The 16,362-nt window shown below is 34.6% G+C and overlaps 1 protein-coding gene across 5 annotated transcripts in view; it reads left to right on the top strand.

The window, feature by feature from the left end:
- Window positions 1-16,362, top strand: part of CCSER1 (coiled-coil serine rich protein 1) — a 1,309,738-nt gene that overhangs the window by 440,162 nt on the left and 853,214 nt on the right. For all 5 annotated transcript variants that reach the window (XM_058719574.1, XM_058719575.1, XM_058719576.1 and 2 more), the window contains exon 6: window positions 1,521-1,728. In XM_058719574.1, the coding sequence (XP_058575557.1) occupies window positions 1,521-1,728 (208 nt within the window). The remainder of the gene's footprint in view (window positions 1-1,520; window positions 1,729-16,362) is intronic.

Here is a 16,362-nt window from a genome sequence, read left to right as displayed (position 1 = left end):
GCCAATCAGAAGGTAGCTCATAAATATACAACAGGATGGCTGTGTTATCTTTTGCAGCTGAGTAGTAGCCCTGTTTAATAGTCTGTTTCACGACCTCAACCTAATTAAGAATGATTTTGATTATAGTGGTCTCGTAGCCAACTTTTTCATTTAGAAGTCAGATGTTTTGAGGTGAAAATGTCTGTTTTTCATATGTGAAAGAATATTGCATTTGACCCTTGAACAACCCAGGGGTTAGAGGTGCTGACCCCCTGCACAGTCAAGAATCTGTGTGTAACTTTTGACTCTCCCCCAAAATTATCTACTAATAGCCTATTATTGAACAGAAGCCTTATCAGTAACAGTCAATTAACACATATTTTGTATATTATGTGTATTATATACTGTTTTCTTACAATAAAGTAACTAGGGAAAAGAAAATGTTGTGAAGAAAATCCTAAGAAAAAAACATTTATATAATGTACTATAATTATCAAAAACAATGGACCCACACAGTTCAAATCCATGTTGTTCAAGGTAACTGATATTCTTTGAGTACCACCTACTAATAAATGTGATGAGCGTCTTGAGGTCAGTGACTATATCCTGTAAGCCTGTATCCTATTATCCAACTTCAGCCATTATTGCTCGCTGGACACAATATGGATGTTTTATATAATTGTGAAAAAATGCCATCATTGTCTCTTGTTGGAATTATGAATACATTCAGTCTTTTGAAGTATAAAACAAATAGCTAATTTATCTCCTAAATGAATTTCTGTATATAGCCCATTCTTAACTATCTGAAAATTATAGAGATTCTTAGATTTGTAAATGTTAAACTATAATCCACTGAACCTCAGTAAACTCCTGAAATTAGTCACGGAACTTCACACCTGTATGGTTTCTAAAACGTTTGTCAGTCTTCAATGATGTTTCGATATATGACTGGACAAAGAGGTTCAAAGAAATAGCAATCTAACTAAAAGGAATTTTAAAAACATGCGCCTAATTACTTTATTGTAAGAGTGTTAGGAAATTTTGAACCAAGGGTGGCAGCCTTGCAATGCATAACAGATCACCTTGCAGAAAAATTTGTGTATGTAGATGACATATTGCATAGATTATTACCAAAATTTATGCTTTATTCATTCGCTCATTATCGTATTCATTTTTTCAACTTCAATTATATGCTTACTTACTGAGTCCGCCTAATATGTGCCAGACACCAAGGTAGTTCACAACTAAAACCTGATAAATTTTTGAAAATTCTGTCGTAAATGAACTATTATGCATACTGTGAAATCTAAATTTTATATTCCATTTTATTCTTATCAGTCTTAGAGAAAATAGGATAGAAGACACTAACATGGGCATTTTGACAAAGGGTCTCAGAATTTTCAAAGACTAATACTAAGAGGAATTGATACACATCACAAGGAATTTTTTTGTAGCTCACTACTGACATTGATCAACAACTTGGAAAAATACTGCTTTGAATATGCTACATTGTAATTTTTTGTTCTTTTTTTTCTTATTAGGAATCTTTCCCTGAAATTAACAAAAGACATTGATCAGGAAGTCAGGTGTTCCCATATGAGCCGAATGCCCCCCAGTCCATCTGCAGATTGGCCCCTGCAAGGTGTGGAAGAAAATGGAGGCTTAGACTCTCTGCCTTTCAGATTGATGTTACAGGACTGCACAGCTGTCAAGACATTATTATTAAAGATGAAGAGAGTTCTTCAAGAGGTAATTAATGGTTTACTCTAAGATTAATGTCTCTCAGTGCTGGTAGACAGTGGAGTCTATAGACTGGTTAGTGCCTACTTCTTTCAATAATTAAGTGAATGACACTGAGCAGAGGTCAGGCATTGTCTTGCAATTTAGCGCTCTCCTTTGTCAAATGAAGGACATGGAGCTCTGGTTTATAAGTACTCTTAAGCTCTAGAATTCTAAGATTCTATGAAGGAAGTGGAAAAAAAAAAAAAAAAGAATAAAGTGACACCAAACCTGGGCAAAGTGGATTAAAGAGAAACAGGCATCAGTTATTAAGTTACATTTCTATGTTGCTATAAAGCTATTGAGAGTCCTATTAAATGGACTTCATTTTAATGATACTGAGGCTTTATTTATATGATACCATAAAAGTAGTTTAGTCATTTTTGTTCCAGTAAAAACAGTCTAGTAAAATGTAATCTGAATGTTTGACTGATTTTACCCACTGAATACAGTTGCCCTTCTACATTTGTGCTGTTAGATGATGAATTTGTTAGGAGAATTCATGATGGATTATTTCATCTTTAATGCCAGTAATCAGCCATCCTTTAGGATTTAGGTATGTTATGGATTATATTATTCTTTAATGTTTATGTTTGAGAGAGAGAGAGAGTATGTGTGCATGCATGCAAGCAGAGGAGGGGCAGAGAGAGAGGGAGGCAGATGATCCAAAGCAGGCTCTGCTGTATCAGCAGAGTCTGATACTGGAACTCGCTAACCATGAGATAATGAGCTGAGCCGAAGTCCATGCCTTACTGACTGAGCCACCCAGGCGCCCCATGGATATATTTTTATAATTACATCTATTTTGGGGGGGATTTCTATAAACAGCATACACATTAACATTATTTTTTTTTAATTTTTTTTTTAACGTTTATTTATTTTTGAGACAGAGAGAGACAGAGCATGAACGGGGGAGGGGCAGAGAGAGAGGGAGACACAGAATCGGAAGCAGGCTCCAGGCTCTGAGCCATCAGCCCAGAGCCCGACGCGGGGCTCAAACTCACGGACCGTGAGATCGTGACCTGAGCTGAAGTCGGACGCTTAACCGACTGAGCCACCCAGGCGCCCCCACATTAACATTATTTTAGATATGTAAAGTGAGTCGTCAGAAATGTTAAATATCTTTCCTCCACTAGGTGTGAATTCAAGACAGCAGGTTGATATTTCTGACTTCAAAGTCACTCAACTTTTTACTATATCCCATTATTGTTCAATTGATTTGTCTTGATAGGAGATGATAATAAATAATGTAAGAACAGAAAATATAACTATTTAGAATGAGTAGTATCATGGCTTCCTTACAAAGATGACCACTAATAACACATGGGTAATGATAATAATACTAACAGCTACTGCTAGAGGCCAGAATGGAATCAGAAAGAGAGAGGGAATTTAAGAGAAATGATGCCATAGACGATTGGGGTTATTCAGTCATGTGTTCTTGTCAGATGTTAAAGTAAAAACTGGAAGAAATATCTGCATTCCATACCGGTTTATATTGCTAGAATCTATGCAGGTGGGGTGCAGGAGTAGTGGTTTTATTTTCAATCACTGTTAGAATTTCAGGAATTTTATGAGCTGGCAGTTAAGGACCATCATAAAATTAAATTATATACACTTATGATGAAGCACATTATATTTTTAGAAGGGTAATCTGTACTCAAAACCTATCATTTATTATTTATTTTACTATATTCTATTAACTACACTCATGCATTTATTTACATCTATTGGCTCTCTATGTGAAAATATAACAGTTACTGTGCATATTTTTCCAATTTTAGATTCATTTATGTCATTTTGGCAACTTGAAATCAGCCACATGGGAGTATTACGCCACAGAAATTAACAAATACTACAAATTAGGGCTTCCAGTTTTTGGTAGGCCTATTAAGTAGTTAGAGCATACTACTATATGTATGACTATGAGGTCCCTGTACTGACAACGTAAGTGTTTTGCTGCACTTGTTAAATCTCCCTGACCTTTGGCTTAACATGCAGCCTGAATCTCTTTGAACAAGGCAAGCTTAATAACAGCTGTTATATTAAAAGATATTAATCTCAAAGTCTGTAATGTTCATCTATTCATCTTTCTACCTCTCCCTTGGTCTGAGTTTTAATTAAAAAATCAACAAGTAAAAAGGAAGTAGGAAGAATAGACAGGAAGTGTCAAGGGGTTTTCTTAGTGTACTTAATTTTATAATTTAAAAATATTTAGTGATATTCACTGTAGAGTTAATGTTCTGAATATATTGCAATTGTCTTTATACTTCCATCTGCTTTTATTCATTAAAGAACATTTGAAGAAACTGAAGACAATTTATTTTTAAAGCTCATGTATAATGAGCAATAATTACATGTTTGGTAAGCCATTCAGAGAGCAGGGTCTTATTCTTTATTGTCAACACGAAAAGCAATATTATGATTTGATTAACATTGACAACTGTTCTAGTTGTTTTTATAATGAATGCCTTAAAAGAAAATTGTTTATTTAAATGTTCTTAGGGCACCTGGCTGGCTCGGTCATTAGAGCAGGTGGCTATTGATCTCAGGGTTATGAGAGCCCCACACTGGGTGTAGAAATTACTTAAATAAATAAATATAAAAAAAAAACTGTTCTCTAAACCAGGAATTTTCAAATGACAATCTACATTTCCTTACTTAATTTGAGTTTAATACCAATTACTCATCTTAGATTAACAAAACTTTTTTAATATAGAAAAATTATTCTTATTTGATGGTTACATTTTTATGAAATGTAGTCCCACTTTTATACACAGATTATTTTTTAGCTGCAGAAGATCTCAACTATTTGATTTTTAAAATAAAAAGGAACTAATGAGTTTTTATATATCACATTAAAAAATGCTCCTATTTGATGTTTTTCCTAATGATGCTCTGTTGATGTCTTAAATTTTAATTCTGAGGTAGGTTAAATGTGAATATTTTGAGTGGAACCTCACACTTTTAATTTTGTCTCCCCTCTTTGAAGATAAATTACCATTATTAAGATGCATGTGCATATTCCCAACAACCCAAACATTAACACCTTTATTAAAAAAAAAAAAAAAAGACTGACTTTGGGCCCTTAGAAATTCTATTGTCATTTTTAGCATTAGCGATAAAAGTGACTGTAGCAAACAGGGAAACTATGCCATTTTTTTTCTTCCTCTTTTGTTATATTTTTCCACATAATTCTATTAGCTGTAAAAGAAGAGAATGTTTAATACCTGCAGAGATAGTTTCTGTTCTGTTTCCTTTTAGTTTGCTCTGTTTCCTTTTTGTACTCCCTCATGAAATTTGTTTGCAGTATATGGTAATTAACCAAGAGGGCTACTGGGAAGAGATTTCAGGTGAGATGAGTAGTATAAATTTCTAGAAAGATAACAACTAATAAGAATATTTACCTAAGGTCATTTGTAATCCCCCACTGCTACCCATGCCGTCTTAGTTTATATTTAATAAATGAATCCTGGGAATGTACCTAGCAAAGTTCCTGAATCAAGAGACATTAAAAAAAAGTTAGAAAAATGTTAAACAAATTTTAAAAAGTTAATATCATGAGATGAATCTATTCTAACAATGTAACTATTCTAACAATGTGAAAAATCAGAGAACCATTTATTTGAGAATCAGTATAATTTATAAAACCATGCAAAGTTAGGCTGGTAATTGACTAAAAAGCTTATTTTCCTTTTTCTTTTCTCAACAACCTAATAATTCAAACTATTTAATTTTAGTATCTCCAAAAATAATAACAAAATTTTCAAAGGTATTTTTTCTTATTTTTAATTATAAATTTAATTCACAAATATGAAATTTGGAATGTTTTGAACTTCACCATTCATCACTATTCAATGGACATTTAAGAATTTTTTTGTGTTTTTTAAAGATATTTCAGTAAAATGATTCCAACGACTTAAACATTTTTTTTAACATTTATTCATTTTTGAGATAGAGACAGAGCATGAATGGGGGAAGGTCAGGGAGAGAGAGGGAGACACAGAATCTGAAACAGGCTCCAGGCTCTGAGCTGTCAGTACAGAGCCCGACGCGGGGCTTGAACTCGCGGACCGCGAGATCATGACCTGAGCCGAAGTCGGACGCCCAACCGACTGAGCCACCCAGGTGCCCCTGTTTCAAACAATTTTATAACTGACATTTTTTTCTATCAGCACATGTCAAGAGCAAATGAAAAGCCTATAGAATAGTAACACCAGCAATGGATAATTATAGACAGGAAAAGCAATTATGGAGTCATAAAGTAAGGAAATTTACCAAAAGCAAGCAATTACCCATGTAAATGCAGATAGCAGTGTAATAATTAGACTTCACTTTGTATTTATCTTTTGAAAATAACAAAATCACGTTTCTGCTATCTGCTTTATGTTTGTTTTTGCTTGCTAAAAAATTTGTTTAAAGTAAAAATTGGAAAAGAAGTACTATTAAAACTAAAAACACAAGAAAATGAATGGCTGTACTGTCAGATATAATAAGACATGTTACCAGAATCAAAGACCTATGTTTCATACTGATGAAAGAGTCAGTTCATCAGGAAAACATAATCATATATGTGGATGGCTTATTTAAGTAGCTTGTAAATTTATGGTGTAAAATATGACAGAACTAGATGAAGAAATAGACAAATTCATATCATAGTTGATTTTAACTCCGTTCTCTAGAATTGATAAAACAACTAAACGAAATCAGAAGAGTTTCAGAATATTTGAACATTACCAACTTCTTTAACCTAACTGACATTTATAGATTACTACAATTAATAATAGAATTATACATTCTTTGCAAATGCATCACCAAGACAGAGTACATGCTGGGTCATAAAAAAGTCTCAATAAATTTCAAATGTAGAAATCTATGGAGTACATTTTTTTTTAGAACAATGGAATTAAATCAGGAGTCAGGAATGATAAAATAACAAGAGATCAAATACTTGGAAATTAAACAACCAATTACTATAAACCTCATGAATCAATTTCAAACCTCAAGGGAAATTTTAAAGTGATTTGAGTGAGATGATAATGATGGTAATATAAGATGAAAATCTAAACTTTGTGGTATAGCATTGCAACCATGCTTCGAAGGAAGTTTATAGTTTTAAAAGTTTATATTTAAGGGGTGCCTGGGTGGCTCAGTTTATTGAGATTCTGACTCTTGATTTTGGCTCAGGTCATGATCTCACGGTCATGGAATCCAGTCTCACATTGAACTTCCACTGAGCACGGGGCCTGCTTAACATTTTTTTCCCTCTGTCCTTCTCCCTTGCTTGTGCACTTGCTCACTCTCTCTCTCTCAAAAATCAAATACATATATAAAAAAATAAAAGTTTATATTTAAAGGAAGAAAGTGCTATGATTGACAATCTAAGTTTTTTTGTTAACTCGAAGAGCAAATTAAACCTAAGGGAGGGACTAGAAAGAAACATGAAGAACAAACTTAATAGAGTTGAAATGAGATAATAGAAAATTTATGAACCCTAGGGCGATTCAGTTGGTTAAACATCTGACTCTTGATTTCAGCTCAGGTCATAATCTCGTGGTTCCTGTATTGGAGCCCCATGTTAGCTCTGTGAGTATAGTGCAAAGCCTGCTTGGGATTCTGTTTCCCTGTTTCTCTGCCCCTCTCCTGCTCATACACAAGGGCAACATACTTTCTCTCAAAAATAAACATTTAAGGGGCACCTGGGTGGCTCAGTCGGTTAAGCGCCCGACTTCGGCTCAGGTCATGATCTGACGGTTTGTGAATTCGAGCCCTGCGTCGGGCTCTGTGCTGACAGCTCAGAGCCTGGAGCCTGCTTCAGATTCTGTGTCTCCCTCTCCCTCTGCCCCTCCCCTGATCACTCTCTGACTCTCTCTGTCTTTCAATAATAAATAAATGTTAAAAAAAAAATAAACATTTAAAAAACAGGAAAATTTATGATCCCCAAATTGTTTTTTTTTTGAGAAGTTAAAAAAAAAAAAAGACCGTAGAAGAAAAAATTAAAGAAGAAACACAAATTACTAATATCATCAATGAATCAAGGCAGGAATAATCAGTACAAATCTTAAAAACATTGAAAGGAAAATAAGGTGATATTATTAACAGCAGTATGACCACAAATATAACAATATTGATGAAAAGCACAAATCTCTTGAAAAATCTAATTTTCCAAAATGACACAAGAAGAAAGTAAAAGTCTGCATAGTCCAATTTCTATTAAATAAATAGATGTTATTATTAAAGGAAGGAAAAGAAGAAGGAGAAGGAGGAGAAGAAGGAGAAAAATCATTCACATTAAAAAAAAGAAAAGCAAAGAAAAAGCCCAGGAGTTTCAGTGCTGAATTCTATCATACATTAAAAAAACTTAAGATGGGGGTGCCTGGGTTGCTCAGTTGGTTAAGCTTCCAACTTCAGCTCAAGTCATGATCTTATGGTTCAGGAGTTCAAGCCCCATGTCAGGCTCTGTGCTGACAGCTCAGCCTGCTTTGGATTCTGTCTCCTTCTGTGCCCCTCCCCCACTCTCATTCTGTCTCTTTCTCAAAAATAAATAAACATAAAAAGAAAAAGCAAAAGCATTAAAACCTTAAATATAGGAAAGAAAATGTAAAACTACCTCTATCAGTAGATGACATGGTGGTTTATGGACAGATCCCTAAGAATTCTATTAAAAAGTTTATAATATGCCTAATAGGAACAATAAAACGTGGATTTAGGCAGGTTCAAGGATACAAAAATAGAAAGTTGTAATAAAATTATGTATTGCTCCATAGAAAATTATCTGGTGGTCCAAAACAACAAATGTTTTTATCTTATGATTTCTGTGGTCAGGACAGTGAGAGCAGCTTATGTACTGGTTCTGGCTGAAAGGCTCTCATGAGGTTGCCCTCAAAATGTCAGCCATTGCTGAGGTCATATGGAAGTTTGGCTGTATTTGAGGATTCACTTCCTAGCTCATTCATTAGCTGTGGCAGGAGGATTCAGTTCTTCACTGCTGGTGGCCGGAGCCTCAGTTCCTCACCATGTATGTTCCCATCTGGCTTCCCAAGAGTGTCTTGTCCCAAGACAATCCAAAAGAAAAAGCATGATACAAAAATGAGCAGTGTCTTTTATAATCTCATCTCAGAAGTAACATATCATCAGTTTTGTGAAATTTGTTGGAAATAAAGGCCAGCCTTGCTATTAGTGTGGGAGGGTACTATACAAAAGCGAAAAATCACTATACAAAAAAAAAAAAAAAAAAAAAAAAGTGGCCTTTGCTACACAAGCTACAATAGTCTATCTTTGGGACCCCAATGATGATGCGTCCCTCACAATTCAAAGTATATTTACCCCTCGAGGGCACCCAAAGTATCATTCCATTACATCATCAGTCTTTTCCTGTAAAGGCATGTGAAGTTGTAGATAAGGCTTAAGTAAAGCAATCCAAGTTCAGTTCTCCATTTGAAGACCTGTGAACTAATGCATAGGTTAGCAGTTTCTTGTTTAGTCCTCAGTGCCTGGGAATGATTCTTCATGGCTTTTAGGTCTGCCCTCTGTACTCTTGGTTCTACCCTCCAAGTCATTCTTTTTTGTTTTGTTTTGTTTTATAAAGTTAGCATGTTATTTGCTTCTGAATAGTTATCCCATTCTTACATGTGTTTGGAGATGTTGGTTTCCAGAGAAGTCTTCATTTTGTAATGTTTCTGTCCCTTTAAGTCCAAATTGCAGAATGTTTCTATGAATAGAATTCTCTTAAATTATTTTTAGATCTCTTATGACTCTTATTAGGAATTCATCCATTCCATTAGATATTCCATTAGATACTCCATTAGACAAAAGCCACATCACCAAACGTCTTCAAAATAAACCCTTTAACTTGAAGTAGCTGATGAACAACCTGCTTAAGCTTTTGAAAAATGTCATTGTTTGGTTGAGAGGATCTGTGAGCCATACCCTAAAACCTCTAGCAGGACACCTTTTGTCTGGCTAAACTAGGTATTCTGCAGCGCTACCTTTCTAGCTTTCAGAATAGCTCTACTTCTAATAAATTTCTGTGGTAATAAAAAAAAAATGTTTACATCTGGCTTGGTATAGTTGTTGTATAGGCTTGTATTTTTATCAAAGCTCATCAAATTACACACTTAATATGACACCATGTGGAATGTCATCACATAACTGATAACTCCCCTGTCAGTGCTTCCATTTTGTGGAATTTCTGTTCTTCCTTTGTGAGACCTGTAAATGAAGTATGACCATTTATCATGCAGATGTAGTTAGAGCACTATTGTTGATTCTTATAAATTGTTATTAGAGCTTAATTTTCTTTTTCATTAGAGTAACAAGTTTAAAAAAACAGTGTAACACAATCTTCATGTGAAACAAGGGATCCCATTCTATACTTCTATATGTCTCAAAGTAACCTCTGGCTTAGACAATAGCATATCTTAGATTCACTGAGAATGCATAGGTTACTGAATAAGAATATTCTGCTTACAAGAGGTGTGGCTCGTTATAAGACTATAAAATTTGATCTGGAAAATAGATAAGAAGGGAAGGGAAGAATAATTCCATGGCTCTTCTGTTATTTAACTTTTGATAGTCCTCTAGGAAAGATTTGGAAAGGCAGTGAAAAATCATTTCCTAATTCCCAGCCCCATTTCACTAACAAAGTCCCCCTGGAGGAAATATATTAGATGGTAAAGATCACAGGTATTTGAGATCATTAAGATCTTCTAGGAGTGATTTTCACTTCTGCCACTTAATAGCTGTTACAAGTTGATTAAGGTTTTGGGTCTCTATTTCATCATATGAAACTTTATTAAATATACCATAAGGTTATTTGGACAATTAAACAATAAAAAGGTTATGACACTGAGAGTGTAGGGGAAAGTATCCATGAATATGAGTTACTGCAATTACCTTGTTTGTGTGATTATTAAAGACTATGTCAAGCCAGGTGACAAATATTAGAGATTTCTTAAATACTTGGAAATATACTAGTAAATGTTCTTTACTAGGACAAAATGCTGCATTTATTGAATAACAATTCATTATTAATCATGGTTAATAAAAGTTATGTTAGTTGAAACTAAAGATAGAAGTATTGTTCCCATTTATGGTTTTCTGGACTTTCAACTGAGGCAGTACATTTAAACTGACATTCTGTGGCTAAAGAGCTACTGCATGTCAACTGAATTTCCTGTTTTCAGTCAATATATAAGAAAGGGTTTTACAAGTTAGAAATGATTGTAACAGATCATGGTGGTAGCAGTTGAGACAGTGAGAAGGAAAAATATGTGTTATGTGTTTTGAAAGTAATGCCAACAATAATTGCTATGGATTGGAATTGGGTGGTGATGGAAAGAGGAAAACAAGTGTAACTGAGACTTGTAACTTGAGTAATGGGCACCTGTTCTTGCTACTTCCTGAGATTAGGAAGAGTAGGAGAGGAGTAACCTGTGTGAGACAGGAAGGAAACAAGTTCTGTTTTGGCCAGGTTAAGGTGGAGGTGTTCATTTAGAAATATAGGGACTATATCAAGTAGAAATTCAAATTAATATGTCTACGAACCCAGAAAGATTAGGGCTAGAAATATAGATAGAGTATTCAAGATTATGTAGATTCCGTTTAAAGCTACGGAAGAGAGAACTTGTATCTAAAACCAGAGCGAGATGCTCCAGTATTTAATGATGGAAAATGAAGAAAAAGAGTGTCTGATAAGAAAGGAAGAATACTAAGTTTTAATGTCAAGAGGTCAAGAGAGAACATGGCTTCAAGAATGGCAAGTTGTGGGATGGTGCTCTAAAGTAAGTATGACAAGAAAAGAAAAGAACAATCAATGGATTTTGGAAATCCATTAATTCCAAAAGTAACTTACCTAAGCACTAGGAATTTCAGTATGTAAAATGACCTAGTAGAAGTGTTCATTTATAAAACAACAGCCTAGGGGCACCTGGGTGGCTCAGTTGGTTAAGCTTCCCACTTTAGTTCAGGTCATGATCTCATGGCTTGTGGGTTCCAGCCCTGCGTCGGGCTCTGCTGACAGCTCAGAGCCTGGAGCCTGCTTCAGATTCTGTCTCCCTCTCTCTCTCTGCTCCTCCCCTGTTCACTCTCTCTCTCTCTCTCAAAAATTAATAAACATTATAAATAAATAAATAAATAAATAAATAAATAAATAAATAAATAAAACAAACAAACAAACAGCCTAGAATAGAAATAGTAACCATTCCCACCAGGTTCTCAGCTGTTAAATTATCGGTTCATTTATTTATAAGGTGTTACTCTCTGTGTTTGAGAATATGAAAATGAATAATACATGTCCTGAAATAATTTTCAAAACTTATCTTAAAGTAAGACATGTTTAGTTTTGGAAGGATATTATAATTTTATTAGGCTACTTAAGAATGATAAACAGAAATTCATTTTACATGAGTATCCTCCATATTGAGGTATTATTTTTCTTTTGAAAAATGTTATTTATATTAAGATTATTATACTGCAAAGGCAATCGAGCATAGTGATTGCAATATACTAGTCTATACTGGAATAGACTTCTCAAATTTGAGTATCAGTTCTCACTAGGTACATGTGACTCTGGGCAAGACACTAGTCTCTTCCTAAATATCCGGTCTCTTCCAGAAATGGAATTACTAAGTACATATGCAAAATTACTCAATGATATGGTTTTTCCAAAGCTTGTACCACATTACTCTCCCTCTGGGTATAATATATTCATATGATAGAATGGTTTATGTTTATGTATTCTTATGTCCCACAAAGAGTATTTTGAGTACAAAAACCAAGTCATAGATAAATTCATATAGAAGAGCTAAAAAATGAACAAAGTTAAATAATATATCATTAAAGAATATATATATATATATGCATATATACACACTAGTGTGTCTGTACATATATAGTATATACTAATACACTAATAGTACTAATATACTAATATACACTAAAGCCATGAGAAGAAATATAAGAAGTTAAACATAATGTTCAAGATAAGATTACCTATGTAGAGATAATGGGTAGGAAGAGAGGTAAGCACATACAGTTAAGGAGAAGCCGGCAGAGGACTTTGTAGATAACATTTATTGTATTAGCAGTACATTTCCGAATATGTTTCTTCAAAATTATTACATACATATAATATTTTCTTATATGTGTTTAATGTTGCGTTAAAAAACTCAGTCTTTCTGGGGCGCCTGGGTGGCTTACTTGGTTAAGTGTCCGACCTCAGCTCAGGTCATGATCTCATGGTTCATGAGTTCGAGCCCCATGTCAGGCTCTGTGCTGACAGCTCAGACCCCAGAGCCTGCTTCAGATTCTGTATCTCTCTGTGTCTCTGCTACTCCTCCTCTGCTAGTGCTTTGTCTTTCTCCTCTCTCCAAATTATTCATACACTGAATGGCTTCCTGTCCACCAATCCCATCCCCTACAACACTACCTCTGCCTGCTAAAATTGCAGAAATATGTTGGCTATTTCTTTGCCATCAATGTATCTTGTGATATTTATTTGATGTCAAAATAAAAATGAAGCAGGATCAAGGTAAGAAAGCCTATGCCTATCAGCCAGGTAATTCTTTCCTGGTATGTGTACTTATATCGTCTGCTGGTCTTGTGTATTATTTTATTGCTTATTTAAAAATGAAAAGAGTCCAAAAAGACTGTAGCCTGTAATGTAAACAATGAACACCACCCTCATTGAACCTGTTATAATCATATTCAGTAATTAATCAAATAACCACTAATATGGTTTTGCTATGCATGTCTCTCCCTTTTCTTCATGAATCCAGCATTAATGTCTCAGTTGTAATACAACTCACATACTATTGTGTAATTTAATGGGCTAAATCTGGCATCAAGAATTTCAGGCTGCAACATAACAGACACACAGCAGATGGCACCCTGCAGAACCTCCAGGGGATACTCTGAGCTTTCAACACTTCTGGTGGGGGAGGGAGAGAGAGAACAGAGCCACTTAAGCAAATGGTCCTGTGGAAAGCCTGCGATTGTGTTCCTCTGAGACACATTTTTACTGAAATTGTGTTTTGTTTTTGTTTGAAAATCAGAAACAAAGGCATATTTAATTACAGTGAAAATGCCTGTTCTTAATCACTGAGTGTATAAAAGATGGCGTTACACATTTAGAAACATAATGCAATTGCTTGGAAGAAATATAAACCTTAAAGTATTCACATGTTTACAGATGAGCAAGAAGTGTTTTAGCCTCTAGTGACTCATTTAGATGGAGGGCAGTTATTTCTTAATTATTTCATTTTAACCTTAATGAAAATAGAAACCTGAAAAAACTATCGCCATTATTTTAGTGTAAATATACTAATAGAAATACAGATATCTACTCTTGAAAATATTATAGTTTTAAATAGTTTATTTTTTGTTGTGTTTTAGAGGAGTAGCTATTAATAAAATCAAAATGACTCTAATTATATTTATAACAAATAAGTGAGAAAAAAAGTAGATCTATTTGTCTTATTCTCTTTGATTAGACAGCTTCTGTAAGTATGAGGAGATAGAAGCTTAAAAAGAATAATGAATTATCAAGAAAGATTTGATTCACTTTCCTCAAAGATATGTAAATTGTTTTGTTATCCATGGTCTTCATTAGAGGTCAGGTAACTTTTTTTCTTTAAAGTCCTGGCCATAAAGTCTGCATTGCAACTCAACTAGTTATAAGTAGCAAGAAAGCAGCCATGTAACATAAACAAATGAGCATAGCTGGAGTCCTGTACAACTTTATTTAGAGAAATAGGCAGAAGGCCAGATTTGGGTTCTGGCCTGAGCCTATCATTCCATACTACTTCAAAAAGAGGTGATTAAAGTATAGTGAGGAGGCGTTGTGTAGTTAAGAGCATTACTTTTAGAAGCCAGAACATATAGTCTAAATCCCATGCCTTTACTTACTAACTGAATGACTCCAGGCAAGTTAAACTCTGGGGATAATAACATTAACATATCACTTAGGTTTGTTGAGAATATTACATGTGTTAATATGCTTAAAATGCATGGAACAGTATAGGACACAGAGCAAATGCCCAGTATATATTAGTTACTATTTTATTATCATTACAAAGTCTGAGGACCAATAGTGAAATAAAGATCATGCATTTGCCATTAAGCGAACCTGAATTCAAGTCTTAGATTTACAATAATTTAAAAATATTATTTTGTTCTATTTTATTCAGTTGCTTCAATGAGCTTTTGGTTTCCTCACATATAATAAGAGGATAAAAATTATTATAAATTTTATTGTGAAGGTTAGATTTAAATTGTGTCTGGCAATGGAGAGAATTTAAATGTTAGTTCCCTTCTCTCTCTTCTTCCCCACCTCCTTTAAAAAGCAAAAACAAAAACAGCTTATTCTAGTACTAATTCTAAATTTGTTAAACAGATTGCGATTTGATTCCCAGCTCAATAGCACATTCATGAGACTTATTTCTTCTAGAATGGGCCCTTGATTTTGGTATTTCTATTTCTTACATGCTCTAGAGGTGAAGCACAGTCCTTGAGCCCCAGGTTTGTTGCAGAGATTCTTTGGTGGTTCGCAGATTTCCTAAATACTGCTTGTTCACCTCTCTAAATCTCTGATCAAATTGCATGATTTTATAGTAAATTTTTAATAGATGTCAGTGAATAATATGTCCAAATATAGTACCTATTTCTTGATTTTAAAATAATAAATTTTAGGGGCACCTATATGGCTCAGTAGGTTAGCATCTGACTCCTGATTTCAGCTCAGGTCATGATCTCCTGGTTCCTGGGATCAAGCCCCACCATAGGACTCTGTCCTGACAGCATAGAATCTACTTGAGATTCTCTCTCTCATCTTCTCTCTTTATGCCCCTCCCCCATGTGCTCTCTCTCTCTCTCTTTCTCAAAATAAATAAACTTTTAAAAAATAAAATGAAAACAAAATAAAAAATGTTTTTAAGAAATATTTATAAATGCTGAAATATAAGTCTGGTTTATTATTATTTTTTTAATGTTTATTTACTTTTGAGAGAGAGAGGACAAGTGGGAAAAGGACAGAGAGAGAGGGAGACACAGACTATGAAGCAGGCTCCAGGCTCTGAGCAGTCAGCACAGAGCCCAACAGGAAAAGGGCAGAAAGACAGGGAGACACAGGATATGAAGCAAGCTCCAGGCTCTGAGTGGTCAGCACAGAGCCTGACATGGGGCTCAAACTCACAGACCTCAAGATCATGACCTGAACTGAAGTCAAACGCTCAACCAACTGAGCCACCCAGGTATCCCTATAAGTCTGTTTTTATTATTTTTTAAATTTTTTTTAGTTTTTATTTTTTGAGAGAGAGAGAGAGTGAGAGCGCATGCATATAAGCAGGGAAGAAGCAGAGAGGGAAGGAATGAGAGAGAGAATTCCAAGCAAGCGCCACACTATTAGCGCAGAGTCCAATGTGGGGCTCGAACTCACCAACCGTGAGATCATGACTTGAACCAAAATCAAGAGTCAGATGCTTAACTAGCTGAACCACCTGGGCCCCCATAAGTCTGTTTTTAAATGATTTTTTTGCAAGAAATTCAGTTATAGAAGTAATTTTCTAAGCTTCTGTTTCAGCAAGCATACAATTCCGTCTTTGTCTT

Source organism: Neofelis nebulosa, chromosome 3, assembly GCF_028018385.1.
Source record: "Neofelis nebulosa isolate mNeoNeb1 chromosome 3, mNeoNeb1.pri, whole genome shotgun sequence".
Lineage (NCBI taxonomy): Eukaryota > Metazoa > Chordata > Mammalia > Carnivora > Felidae > Neofelis > Neofelis nebulosa.
The sequence above is the reverse complement of the archived record's forward strand: the minus strand, read 5'-3'. Positions and strand labels throughout refer to the sequence as shown.